The sequence below is a fragment of the Xenopus laevis genome, chromosome 8S (assembly GCF_017654675.1).
Source record: "Xenopus laevis strain J_2021 chromosome 8S, Xenopus_laevis_v10.1, whole genome shotgun sequence".
NCBI lineage: Eukaryota > Metazoa > Chordata > Amphibia > Anura > Pipidae > Xenopus > Xenopus laevis.
Window position 1 is genome coordinate 67,004,068 of NC_054386.1, and position 13,825 is coordinate 67,017,892.

At 41.7% G+C, this 13,825-nt stretch overlaps 1 protein-coding gene across 2 annotated transcripts in view; it reads right to left on the reverse strand.

Moving 5' to 3' along the window:
* The window catches only part of rnf128.S (ring finger protein 128 S homeolog), an 88,197-nt gene that overhangs the window by 36,936 nt on the left and 37,436 nt on the right, over positions 1 to 13,825 (reverse strand). The window contains exon 1 of one of the 2 annotated variants that reach the window (XM_018233026.2): positions 6,998 to 7,591. The exons of the other annotated variant lie outside the window; for it this stretch is intronic. Coding sequence (XP_018088515.1) covers positions 6,998 to 7,415 — 418 coding nt within the window. The 5' untranslated portion in view covers positions 7,416 to 7,591. Of the gene's footprint in view, positions 1 to 6,997; positions 7,592 to 13,825 lie in introns of those variants that run through there. 2 annotated transcript variants of the gene reach the window in all.

Consider the following 13,825-nt stretch of genomic DNA (forward strand, 5'->3'; position numbering starts at 1 on the left):
GTACAGGGGCTGTGGGTTCTGGCAAATGCCAGAGGGGCTACTATAAGGTCCCATAGAAAGTCACTATTTAGTGGGCTGGTGGGGGCTGTTTGGGCCTCTATGTGGGCTGATTGGGCCTCTGTGTACCTGAAATGGCAGGGCCTATTTTAATTCTCAGTCCGGACCTGGGCAGTCCGGATGGTATGATTGCACCTGGGCCCGCACCTCTAAAAACTGCCTGGGGGTGGCTCCTCTGCCTGCACCCTGGCACTGACGCTGATAATTACATTATTGGATCGCTACCTCCTGGGACAAACATTATGAGGATTTGATCACTACCATATCATGACAGTCCATGCCCTGCTACACACCCCTTGCTCCTGGCTGGGGTATAAATACAGGTGCCTATGATTAAGTGTCTGTGAAGATACGAAAGGCTATGCCATGAATAAACAGATAACTATTTTACACGTCTGTGTGGAGGACTGTTCCATTGAGTGCCTGACTTTTACGGTATAAATACAGGTTCATCATGAAATATCCAACAGACTTGACAGGCATGCTTTTTATATAGCTAATCCATGCCTATAAGTACGGTAGTGGTAGAATTACCATGTAGGACTGCTGTTCAAAATACAAATGACAGATTCAGTGTTCGTGGTGTGAATACTTTGGGAAAAACAAAACATATCCCTGTAAAAAATGACTGTATATCTGACTGTATAAATTTAGACTGCCATATGAAAAGTGTAAGTCAGCATTTTATAGGGCTGTGGCTAAAAACATTTTAGCAATTATAAATGGCCTTGCTTATCTACCTACTTACTTTAGTCTGACCATAAACAGCAGTCGCAAATGAACCTCAGTCTGATAGAGTCAAACTTTCTCTTGTTCATAGCACATACAAAATCTTCAGAGTAATACTGGTGCCTGTGTATTGCAGTTGTAACCACAGTCTGTAAGCATATGCCAAGCTTCTTTGGGTGTAATACAGGAATGGAGTTCCGTTTAAAAAAAAAACTGGGTAAATAAATTAGCTGTGCAAAATAGAAAATGTTTCTAATATTGTTAGTTAGCCAAATGTGTAATGTATAAAGACTGAAATGACTGGGTGTGTAACATAATAGCCAGAACACTTCTTCCTGCTTTGCAGCTTTTTTAGATTAGTTAGCAGGCAGTAACCAATCAGTGACTTGAGGGGAGCCACATGGGTCATTACTGTTTGCTTTTGAATCTGAATTGCATGCTAAGGCTCGACTGCAAACTCACTGAACAGTTATGTCCCATGTGGCCCCCCTTTAAAATAAGCGTTATAGAGCTGAAAAGCAGGAAGTAGTGTTCTGGCTATTATGTTAGACATCCAGTCAATAGAATAGATTCAATTTTTGGCTAACTAACTATATTAGAATTTGTTTTTATTTTGCACAGCCTATCTATTTACCCAGTTTTTATTTTTACACTGAACTGTTCTTTTAACGGGTTTGTTCACCTTCCAAAACTTTTTTCAGTTCAGTTGTTTTCAGACTGTACACCAGAAATAAACACTTTCCATGTTTTATTTTTTTTACTGTTTTTCCAAAATCTAAGTTTAAAGTTGACTGTCTCTGTCTCTGGTGTTGGAGTCTGACAGCTCAGCAATTCAGGTGCAGATTCTAAACTGTTACAATTTTGCAACATTTAGTTGATACATTTCTCTGCAGCATCTCTGCCGTATTAGCAACTATTGTATCAATTCTTCCAGCTGCCTTTAATTAATCTCAGGAAAGCTGCTCAGCAGGGACAAACATAAGAAATGTATCAACTAAATGTTTCAATTTAGAACAGTTTACAGGGTCGGCGACCCCCTCCCAGAGCTGCTTTAGAAGGTGAAAAATTACATGTTACACTTCAATATTAGAAAAAGCATCACACATAGAAAATAGAAAGTAATTGGAAAAGGTCATTATTTCTGGTGAACTATCTGAAAACAATTGGTGTTTGAAGGCGAACAACCCCTTTTAAGAAAGGAACACATTTTATTGCGATTACGTTTAATTGCCCATCCCAATAAAAATAAATTGTATAAGAATCAAAATGATAAGAAGCCTGCATTGCCCAATGCTGTAAATGATAAGGAAAGGAAAATGATTAAGTGCTAGGAACCTACGCACTTGAGGAAATTAGTCATTGATACTTTATATAGGGTTAAACTTACTAAAAATATGTGTTTTTATTTTATCTCTTTCCATGGTTGAATAACTGTTAATATCTTACCAACATTCAGCGATTTCTGCAATGGAGCCAACATAGTAACTATTTCACTATTACACAACACAGGTTGGGCTTTGCCAAAGCAAGTAAATCTGAAGTTACTGTTAGATAATTACAGTCATTAAGATTAATATATGTCTTCCATCAAGATAAGGCATAAGAGGTTTATATAAATGAGCAGTGCTGCAGTTATGACGTATAATCAGCATTCAGCTTTCTTCTGATTCTACAGAAGGGGCAGAGCTTTAAAGCTGAACCCAGTGATGTTAAATGCAGCTCACCAGTCTGTACAATAATAATTGTGCATAATTTGCACCCCAAAATTTCACAGTGGCCTGTCAGCCTCATGTGTTTATTCAGTCATTGGACAAGAACAACAAGAATATCAATGGCCATGAACAACAAGCTGTAGGATCTTATCAGGTGATCAGTCACAAGAACAGCCAAAAGCAGTTTCTCTTATGAGGGACTTAACTTAAAGGGGGACCATCACCACAGTGACATGTTAATATAAGCTTCATCATGCTGAAATAAGAAAATTTCTAAATATAACCAATTAACACTTATGTACTGTTTTTTTAAATCAAGTTTATCTTCACTCTCCTCCTCTTCTAGTATAAGTCTCTTCATTCTCTCTGCATGTAGGAGTCAGGTGACAGATAGAGCTAAAGGTGGCCATACACGGGCCGATAAAAGCTGCAGACAGACCGAGTCGGCAGCTTATTGGCCCGTGTATGGGGCCCCCCCGACGGGATCTGGCAGATCTCGATCGGATGGGACTAAAAATCCCGTCGGATCGCGACCGCACCTGTTTGTTGATGCGGTCCCGCAATCGGATCCCTAGGGCCCACGATCGGATCAGCCCAATATTGCCCACCTCAAGGTGGGCATATCGTGGAGAGAACCGCTCGTTTGGCAACATCGCCAAACTAGCGGATCTCTCAGTGTATGGCCACCTTCATGTACTGTATAATGGGGGGGCTCCCTTTCTAGCAGATGTACTGGAACTCAGTCGAGTGATTCCAGCATAGACAAAAGCTAAAAAAAAAACTGACTGTCACAAATCCTGCATGTAGAGAGGAAGGGTTTTTGGCACTTTTAAAAAACTAAAGCTGGCCATAGATGTTGAGATTTTTAAAAGATCCGATCATCACTGTGAGACCACGATCATCTCGGAACGATTGTACGATCGTACGAATTGTCCATCAACTAAAAAGACCAATTTGCCAGGAAAACAAACAGTAGATTTTTTAACCTGGCCGACCAATTTCCTGACAGATGTCGGCCGAAAAAACGTAAGATGTTTGATCGTCGAATCCCACTAACCGCACAATAATTTTAAAGGATTGGTCAGACTACGCTAAAATCGGTCGTTTGGCAAGAGAAATATTTGGTCTATGGGGACCTTAAGCTGTAATATATCTTCTAGGCAAAAAAATCATAATCAGATTCCTGCATGACAATAGAATGAAAAAAAAACTAATGCTGAGAAGGGGATAAAAAAGATTAACTTGATAATTTTAAAAATGGTTTAGAAAATGTCTTGTTTTGGTACAATAAAGCTTGTGTTAAAATATTCTTTTGACAATAGTTGCCTTTTTAGAACAGTTTCTATTCTTAGCAGGGAGAATTAGGGAAGAGACACACACTGCTATTTCGGGGGATTAGTCGCCCAGCGACAAATCGTTTCTTCTTCGGGCGACTAATCTCCTCGAACTGGCTTCTCTCTGGCGGGATGGCACTCGGAAAGCTTAATTTTCTGAAGTCGCCCGAAGTTGCCTCATGAGGACGACTTCGGAAAGCCGAAGCAATTTATATTCTAACTGGCGGGAAGGCAGTTCGGGGAGACTAGTCGCCCAAAGAAGAATCGATTTGTCGCTGGGCGACTAATCTCCCAAAACAGCAGCGTGTCTCTGCCCTTGCGGTTTCTTCAGCCACCACAAAATGCTAGATCCAGACACACAACTGCTCTGAAAATATTTGTGTCTTGCAAATCTGACATCTGACAGAATATAATAATACTAAAGGTGTCTTTGCTGAATGGCATTGAGTCGCTATTATAGATCACTTTGTTTGCTGATACAAAGTATAGGTTTGCGCAGAGCAGAACTAACTGCACACAGTCAAAATATGCACCCATAAAGGCCCCTGTCCTTGGTACCCGCTGCAATTAGTGAAAACTTGCCAGTAATCCAAACGATGCATGCACCATGGATTTCTTTACATTATATAATGAACGAGAATCAGTGGTATAACTAGAAATGATTGGGTCACACATAAAAATGTTTTCAGGACCCCCTCGGAGTCTTTGTGCTTTTATACTGAAACTGCCCATCAGTCAGCATTCCAATGAGTCCCCAAAACGAGATCCCCCCTAGCTGCAGGGTCTGCTTTCCAATTTAACACCCCATGTATATGATGAAATTCTGCTTCCCAGCTCCAGGTTAAAATAAGTTGAAAAGCAAGGGAGGATTAGCAGCACGTGCCATTAACTTAAGGACAATATCATTGAGAGAAGTGGTTTGTGGTTACTATGCACATTACATGAAAAGACATTTATTGATAACACAAATTCTGTTTAGATTCTGTGCTAAGCAACAATAGTTATTGGTCTGCAGAGGCCTTGTACCTCCTCCTACGTAGATACTGACCGTACACATGCAGATTGATTTGTGGCATATTTAACAAATCAGCTTGTGATGGGGCTGACCAGCTGGATTGCTAAATGGAAGTGATAACGGATAACTCCAATCCACTTTGTCCTGCACTTTGCACCCTGTCTTCCAGCCTTAGGGCTCATACTCACTAGCGTTTTTTCCTGTGTTCCCCTGCATTCAGGTTAAATGCATTCAACCGAAGGGGGGTGCAGCTCCAGACAAAGCCGATTCTTCTTTAATGGGCTCTCCTAACAATAAGGCATGTAAGTGCCGAACAGCGTTTCTGTGGAAAAAGGGGATCTAATGAGTTTTGTGCCTATGGGGCACTCACCCACAGGCATGAAACACATTATGACCCCCTTTTCCATACCCCATAATTGATTTTCGATTTTTATTCATTTTTGTTTTGTTTTCGAAATCCCACAATTTCCTTTTTAGTTGCTGACACACTCACCGACTGGGGCAGACAGCGAGATCTGTCCCCCCCTTTACTTGATATATCAACTACTGAACATAAGGTGCCATAAGTCTACTTTTCTACTATTTTTCTAATTGTGGGTTGTAAGCACTGCTTACAATCTATAGCTTCTTCCTGGTAATTTTCTTATCCAACTTTATGGAAATGATCCCCTCTGCCCATTCCTGTATACAGGAGTCCTCGAGTTACATACACTGGATTTACATACAACTCACACTTACAGACAGGGACTGTTACAGTAACATACTATGGTTTGCTTGACTTTTATTAGCATTTAGCTTTAATAAACCACCTACCCTACTCCCCTCTGGTGTGTTGTCTACTGTGGAGCAGAGAAAGGTAAAAATAAATACTATGTTAGGACAGATATCTGTCTTAAGCTGACCATAGATGTTGAGATTTTTAAAAGATCAGATCCTGATCGTGAGACCACGATCTTGTCAGAACGATCGTACAATCGTACGAATTGACCATCAACTAAAAAGACCAATTTACCAGGAAAACAAAGGGGAGCTGCCTGCTTGGCCCTAGATTGCACTGGGACCGACAAGGATTTTTTGACCTGGCCGATCAATTTCCCGACAGATGTCGGCCGAAAAATCATAAGATGTACGATCGTTCGAATACCACTAACCGCACGATAATTTCGAAGGATTGGTCGGGATTCCCTAAAATCGGTCGTTCGGCAAGAAGAATCGTCGCGTCTATGGGGAGCTTAAGTTGCATTTAATAAGTAAATGAATGGTTCAACTTACATACAAATTCAACAAACAAACCTACAGACCCTATCTCGTATGCAACCCGGGGACTGCCTGTACATACTTATTTGGACAATTGTAGAACTATGTAACATATACACCTTGAGTCTGTTTATTAAAGGGGTTGTTTGCCTTTGAATTAACTTTTAGTATGATGCAGAGAGTTATATTTTGAGACAATTTGCATTTTTTTTCATTTTTTATTATTGAAGGTTTTGGAGTTATTTAGCTTTTTATTCAGCAGCTCTCCAGTTTGCAATTTCAGCACTTTGGTTGCTAGTGTGCAAATGACCCTAGCAACCATGCATTGATTTGAAGAAGATACTGGACTATGAATAGGAGAGGCCTGAATAGAAAGAGGAGTAATAAAAAGTAGCAATGACAATGCATTTGTAGCCTTACAGAGCATTTGCTTTTTAGATGGGGTCAGAGAACCCCGTTTGGAAGCTGGAAAGAATCAGAAGAAAACAACAAATAATTAAAACACTGTAACAAATAAATAATGAAGACCAATTGAAAAGTTGCTTAGCGTTGGTCATTCTATATCATACTAAAGGTTAACCACCCAATTAATACTGACTAGAAAGCTGCTTATTGTGAAAGTGGAAAGGGATCATTACTGAACAGAAAGAATCATTACAGTCAAGAATTATACGGATTAAACCTGCAACAAGACTCGAGCATTCCGAGCAGCGCCGGTGCCAAAGTACAGAATGCGGGGAGGTGGATATGAGGCTGCTGAGCCGCACGGGCAAATATAAACACAATCAATGACGTCACGCAGTGGAGAATGCGTTTGGGAGAGACTAGTGTAAGGGAAGGGGGTCAGCAGGACTACAGTAAGGATATGAGTTTTCGGATGTGTTGCCACTTACCCGGGTGAGCCATCTTAAACGCCTCATTGTCAATACCATTGTTATAAACGACCACTGCCCGGGCGCCCCTCTCGGCGGCTCTATTGATCTTGTCAGTGAAAGAGCAGCCCCCTCCCCTCTGTATGAGCGCGATCCAAGGGCCGCTCCAGCCGTTCGGGACGCTAAAGTTCGCGTTGTTTTTGCAGGCGGTGTTAAAGTTATCAAACTTGGGCAAGACCACCAGGCCCGCAGCCTTTTCAATGGGGGAGTCTTGTCCGAACACCCCAATCTCCCCCTCATCCCCGTAGGTCTTGTTGTCATACACGTACGAGTAGTTCACGTTGGCTGTCCAAAGTGTGTCGGCCCGGGTCAGGGAGAGTTGTAAGAGCAGTAAGTAGGGGAAATGGGGGAATAGGCAGCGCATTCTCTGTGCCCTCATCCCTTGAGCTGCTTTTGCACTAAGATCCGCTCGTTCCGTGCTGTGCCAGTCTGAGCACTGATTCACCGGGCAATCCTTGTTCTACCTGCACTACCTGCTGCACTCCAGGTGATTATCCTACTGCTCCCACCCATAGGCGAGGCCTGCATGTAACCGAATACTCCAACCCTCGCCCTTTCAGTCTCTGTACTGTACATCAGCAGCACCCTTATATATAATACACAAAAGCCATGAATATCTTGTCAATTATATCCTTATAAACGGTGAGTTCTGATGTCATCAGTTATAAACGGTGAGTTCTGATTTCATTTCTGTCACATGACTCACTGAAATTTGTGTATTATAATGAATAAAGTACCCCCTGTTGCAAAATATGAGGATATTAGAAGTAACCTCGGAGATTCATGCCCTGTATAAAAACACTCGGCCTTCGACCTCCTGTTTTTATATGGTCATGAAACTCCTCGGTAACTTATAATATCCTTATATTTTACAAAAGGGGGTACTTTATTCCCTATATAATCTACAGTCTGGTCATTTCCCTATGGGACCAGACTGTAAATTATATCCTTATAAATGGTCACATAACTCCTCGGTGATTTATAATATCTTTATAAATTACAGTAGGGGGTACATTATCCACTATATAAACGGTGACTAGTGATGTCATCAGTCATAAATGGTGAGTAGTGATGTCATTTCTGTCACATGACTCACTGAAACCTGTGTATTATAATTAAGTACCCACTGTTGCAAAATGTGAGGAAATTTGAATTTACCTCTGAGTTCCATGACCTATAAAAACACTCGGCCTTCGACCTCGTGTTTTTATATTATAACATAACATCCTTATAATCTACAAGAGGGGGCACTTTGTTCACTATATATAGTGAATAAAGTACCCCCTCTTGTAAAATATAAGGATATTACAAGCTACTGAGGAGTTTCATGACCATATAAAAACACGAGGCCGAGGTAACTTATAATATACTCATATTTTGCAATTAGGGGGTACTTTATGTATTATAATACACAAGTTTCAGTGAGTCATGTGACAGAAATGACATCAGAACTCACCGTTTATAAGGATATAATTGACAAGATATTCATGGCTTTTGTGTATATATATATATATATATATAAATACTGCACCTCAACTATCTCCATAGTGCTTGTGTATATTCCCAACTGCTCCTGTCTACACTCGTCTACTAAAACTCTGCTGTCCCTCTCGTCTACCTTCTATAACTTTCTGCAGAGCAACTTAGTAGCTGTCATTTTGGTTCATAGGTGCCTGTTGTCATGTATTTGTCTGTGACTGTACCACTGCAGTAATATAGAGGGCGCTGTGCTGCACTTGCAGCAGTTTCTCTCAAGTGCCTCTTCTGCTATGTCTCTCTCACTCATTCTCTCTCTTGTACAGCATGGTTGCACCCTGATGTTTGGTGTGTTAAAGGAACAGTTCAGTGTAAAAATAGGGTTGCCAACTTTTCTGGAAAAAAATACCAGCATTCCTATATATTTATCTTTTTTCCCTATTAATAACATTGGGATCAACCATCATTTTTACCGGCCAGGCCAGTAAAATACCGGCCAGGTGGCAACCCTATGTAAAAATAAAAACTGGGTTTTGAGGGGGTGTCGGGCCGTACCACTTTTCTTGAGGGTGGGGGGATGTCAGACAGTAACACGTTTATTGATGGGTGTGTCAGACCGTACCACTTTTCTTGAGTGGAGTGTCAGACCGTACCACTTTTCTTGAGGGGGTGTTGGACCATACCACTTTTCTTGAGGGGTGTTGGAGTGTACCACTTTTCTTGAGGGGTTGTCAGAGCGTACCACTTTTCTTGAGGGTGTTAAAAAAAAACATTGGTGGCCAGGGCCCCCCCCCCTAAAAGTTAAAAAAAATAATTGGTGGTCAGGCCCCCCTCCACAAGTTAAACAAAAATCATTGGCGGTCAGGGCCCCTCTACAGTTAAAAAAAATTTGGCGGCCAGGCCCCCCCCCACACAAGTAGAAAAAAATTAGTGGCCAGGGTTTCCCCTACATATTAATAAAAAACATTGGTGACCAGGCCCCCCTACAAATTAAAGAAAAATCATTGGTGGCCAGACCAGTCCCCTACAAGTTAAAGAAAAAATGTTGGTGGCCAGCCCCCCCCCCCACAAATTAAATACTTTACCTGCTTCATTAACACCCCCAGTGCTGTCAGGGAAATGCAGACTTCAGAAGGGAGAGCTTAGGGGTCTCTTTCTGTACTGTCGATTGTTCACTGAAGTCTAAATCCCAGTACAGCTGCACAAGGATTGAATGGGTTAAGTTTGAACTTCTCCTCCAGCCTATCCAATCAATGTGGCTTTCCTGGGACTAAAGGTGGCCAAACACTGAGAGATCCGCTCATTTGGCGATGTTGACAAACGAGTGGATCTCTCCCCGATATGCCCACCTTGATCGTGATCGATAGACCGATCGTGGGCCCTAGGGTCCTAATGCATGGGAAACGGTGGTCGGATCGCGGGGCCGCATCAATGAACAGATGCGGCCGCGATCCGACGGGATTTTTCGTCCCATCCGATCCGAAAGTCGGCCAGATCTCGATCGGTGAAGCCCGTCGGGGGGCCCCATACACGGGCCAATAAGCTGCCGACACGGTCTGTCGGCAGCTTTTATCGGCCTGTGTATGGCCACCTTAAGACTTCAGTGACCAATCAGCAGTAAATAAAAGTTGCTAGCATGAAAATTATGCCGGCTCCTGCCCTCTCTTCTGAAGTCTGCAGCTCTCTGACAGCAGAGGGGCCTGGCTGAACAAGTAAGTGGGGCTTGGCCGCCCCCCCAACCATCCCCCCTGTACCCCCCTAATGGCAGCCCTGGCCGTCCGTGTGGTTTTAAACTGGACATCTCAGATTTCAAAGGGCTGTCTGTTCAAAACTTTCTGTCCGGTTTAAAACATTCAGAAAACTGAACAGAAATCAAGCCATTTGCCATCTACTGTAAGTCATGCACTAACGCTGCCCCAGCATCATAACTCCACTGACATCATTGTACCTTCCTCTGATGTCATCATGTCCACCAGACATCACTGTGCCATCCCCAATGCTATCTGCCCCGCCCCCTTTGTTCGGGTTTAGCCGTTGGCAAAGGTGGCAACCCTAGTTTAAAGGTTAATTTTGGCTCTTGTGTTTTGTATTGTAAGAATATATGAGACTCATTAACTTGTACAATATAATATCTAATGTTTTTAGTGTAGGGTTTTAGTAATATAATCAGTTTTAATTGGTGCCTGCTGATGTCACTTGTATTGCATAACCATTTTATGTATTAGAGGAAATAACCTACTCCCAACTAAAGGGAAACAAATCCCCCCTCCCCAAGAGTTTTTTTTAACCAGTAGCCTCTCTTCACAGGTCCCTCTGCCACATGGCTGGAACTAAGGGTAAGCATAACAAATCAATCCAGGGCATACCACTTTTGGGAAAGGGGGGAGGAGAAATTGCAGAAAATTATTATTAAATTCTATTGGAGTTTTATTGTCCAAATTCACGAGTCCCTTGTTTTTGTACTCCCCTCCTGTGTAAGTTAATCTGAGGACAAGAGTTACCAGCCTATGAAAAATATGATCAAATATAATCAATGTTGTTTGGAAATTTCAACCATGAGTGTGAAACCTTAGCAGAAGGTGGGGCCCTTGAATGTATATTGATCAAACCTCTTACAATGTGTGAGTGGTTGCAGCAATGTTAATAGCACTTTATAATTTAATTAGCCTTGGAGTACTCATACAAGCCTTTGTAACAAACCATCTAACCCCTTCAGTCATAACATACATTGTAGGGGTTAAATGCTTTCTTCACTGCAAACACAGAAGAAACACAGTGCCACCCTCTTTGCTTGCTTAGCAAATAGAAATATCTGCATTTTCCTTATTACTATTTACTCTCCATAGTCACTTTTACAATCACATGCACATAAGAGGGTGGATACTAATATCAGCAGCATAACATTACCTTTGCTGTTGATTTTTTCACCTTTATTTATACTCTAAGGCTAATGCCCCAAAGGCTGTTGATTTATTCACCTTTATATATACTCTAAAGGTGGCCATACACGGGCTGATAAAAGCTTCCGACAGACTGAGTCTGATTCCAATGGAATTCCCCGATCGATATCTGGCTGAAAATCTGTCCATTGATGCGGTCCCATGATCAGCCCATACTCGGGCTTTATGATCCAATTGTTGGGCCACAGGGCCCATGATCGGATCAGTTCGATATAGTCCACTTATTGGCCCATGTATGGGGCCCTCTGACAGGCTTCCCCGATCAATATCTGTCTGAAAATCGGCCGGATTTCGATTGGGGCAGGGCTAAAAATCCCGTCAGATTGCGGACCACATCTGTTCGGTGGGATGCGGTCCTGCGACTCAACAGCCCATACTCCAGCATTATGATCCAATTGTTGGGCCCTAGGGCCCATGAACGGATCAGTGTGATATTGCCCACCTCAAGGTGGGCATATCGGGGACAGATCCGCTTGTATGGCAACATCACCAAATGAGCTGATCTCTCTGTTTATGGTCACCTTAAAGGAGAACTAAACTCTAAAGTTAAAATGATGTACCCAAATGACTTAAGCCCAACAGACCTTAGTTTAGAAAGCAGTCGGAACCAGTATCAAATGCTTTGGCAAAAACCAAATAGATCACATCACTGCTCGCCAATTGTCCAGCATCTTACTTACCTCATCATAAGAAGCAGTCAAATCTATATGACATTACCTATCCTTCATAAAGCCATGCTGACTACTGCTCATAATGCCATTCATCAGGACACACTTTTGAATGTGATCTCTTAACAAGCCTTCAAAAATAATTTGCCCACCATGGATGTCAAACTTACTTGCCAATAATTGCCAGGCTGAGATCATAATCCCTTTTTAAATATTGGAAATCCATGGATTTCCTCCAATCCATAGGTACCATAAGAGATGAAAGTGAGTCTAAGAAAATCAGAAATAGAGGCTGATCTAAAACTAAACTAAGCTCTCTTAGTACTCGAGGGTTTATTCCATCTGCCCCTGTTGCCTTGTTCACAATCATTTTTATGAACAATATTCTGTCAGCCACTGACTAGATAGACCTGAGCCAACAGTACAGCTATGAGGTAGGTCTGGGAACTCTGACTCCTCTATTGTATGCACTGAAGTTACAACCATACTGGTACCATGTAACACTAAAAAATGTAATTATAAAATCCATTCTACCCTGCATTGAGAAATGTCCTTCACAAAGTTTGTTATTTGCAAAGCTTTATTAAAAATACCATGCTTCTGGTATACTGAAATAAGGTGATGGGCCAACACTCAGTCTGGAACATCTATCTTGCGGCACTCAAAATCTCCGCCTAGACTGAAACATTAAGTCAGTTCTTATGGCTGTACAGAGGATTTTACAGCTACTTTATTTTATGCGTCAGATTGATTTATCTCTGTAAGTGCTGTGAGCAGTAAAGGCAGCATGCAGGTCAGCTATAAATCTAAGGACCACAGTAAACCCCATCAATTGAGTGCGCTCTTCACTACTAGCAGCAATTACAAAAATAAAATTACAGAAGGAGAAACACTGTCCACATGCACTCTCTATGCAAACACACTCACGTGCACACCTGAGCCCTATGAAGTAATTGACCCGGTGCTCGGACCCTAGGAAGTCGGCACTTCCGCAATACACCAGGAACAAAGAAAACAGGTACCGGCACACAGGTGCAATTCAAGTAGGGGACTAGACCCTTACGTGTTTATTAAGTCGACATGTCGACTTAATAAACACGTAAGGGTCTAGTCCCCTACTTGAATTGCACCTGTGTGCCGGTACCTGTTTTCTTCGTTCCACATGCACTCTCTCCCAGTACCTAAATAAAATGAAGATGGAGATATATTACAAGGAAACTGAAGAAAGACTACAGCAGTAACAATAACATACGGTTTGGGCAGAAGTCAGGCTAGGAGAAGATGTTCAGTGCCACGTGTTGGATCTTGCAGAGTGAATGTCGCCCCATCGCCTTATTTCAGTAGACCAGAAGCTGAGTTATATTGTGGTATTTTTAATAAAGCATTGGAAATAGTAAACTTTGTGCAGGATACAGCTTTTATTAGTATTAATGGATTTTTTGAATAGAATTTCTTAGTATTACAGTTCCACAGAACAAAAAGCTTAACCAAAGGAGTAGGATATAAATTTTGTACATTAAGCATTGAAAATAGTAACTTTGTGCAGGATACAGCTTTTATTAGTATTAATGGATTTTTTAAATATAATTTCTTAGTATTACAGTTCCACAGAACAAAAAGCTTAACCAAAGGAGTAGGATAGAAATTTTGTACAATATGTTTTGGGCTAACAGCCCTAGGCAACT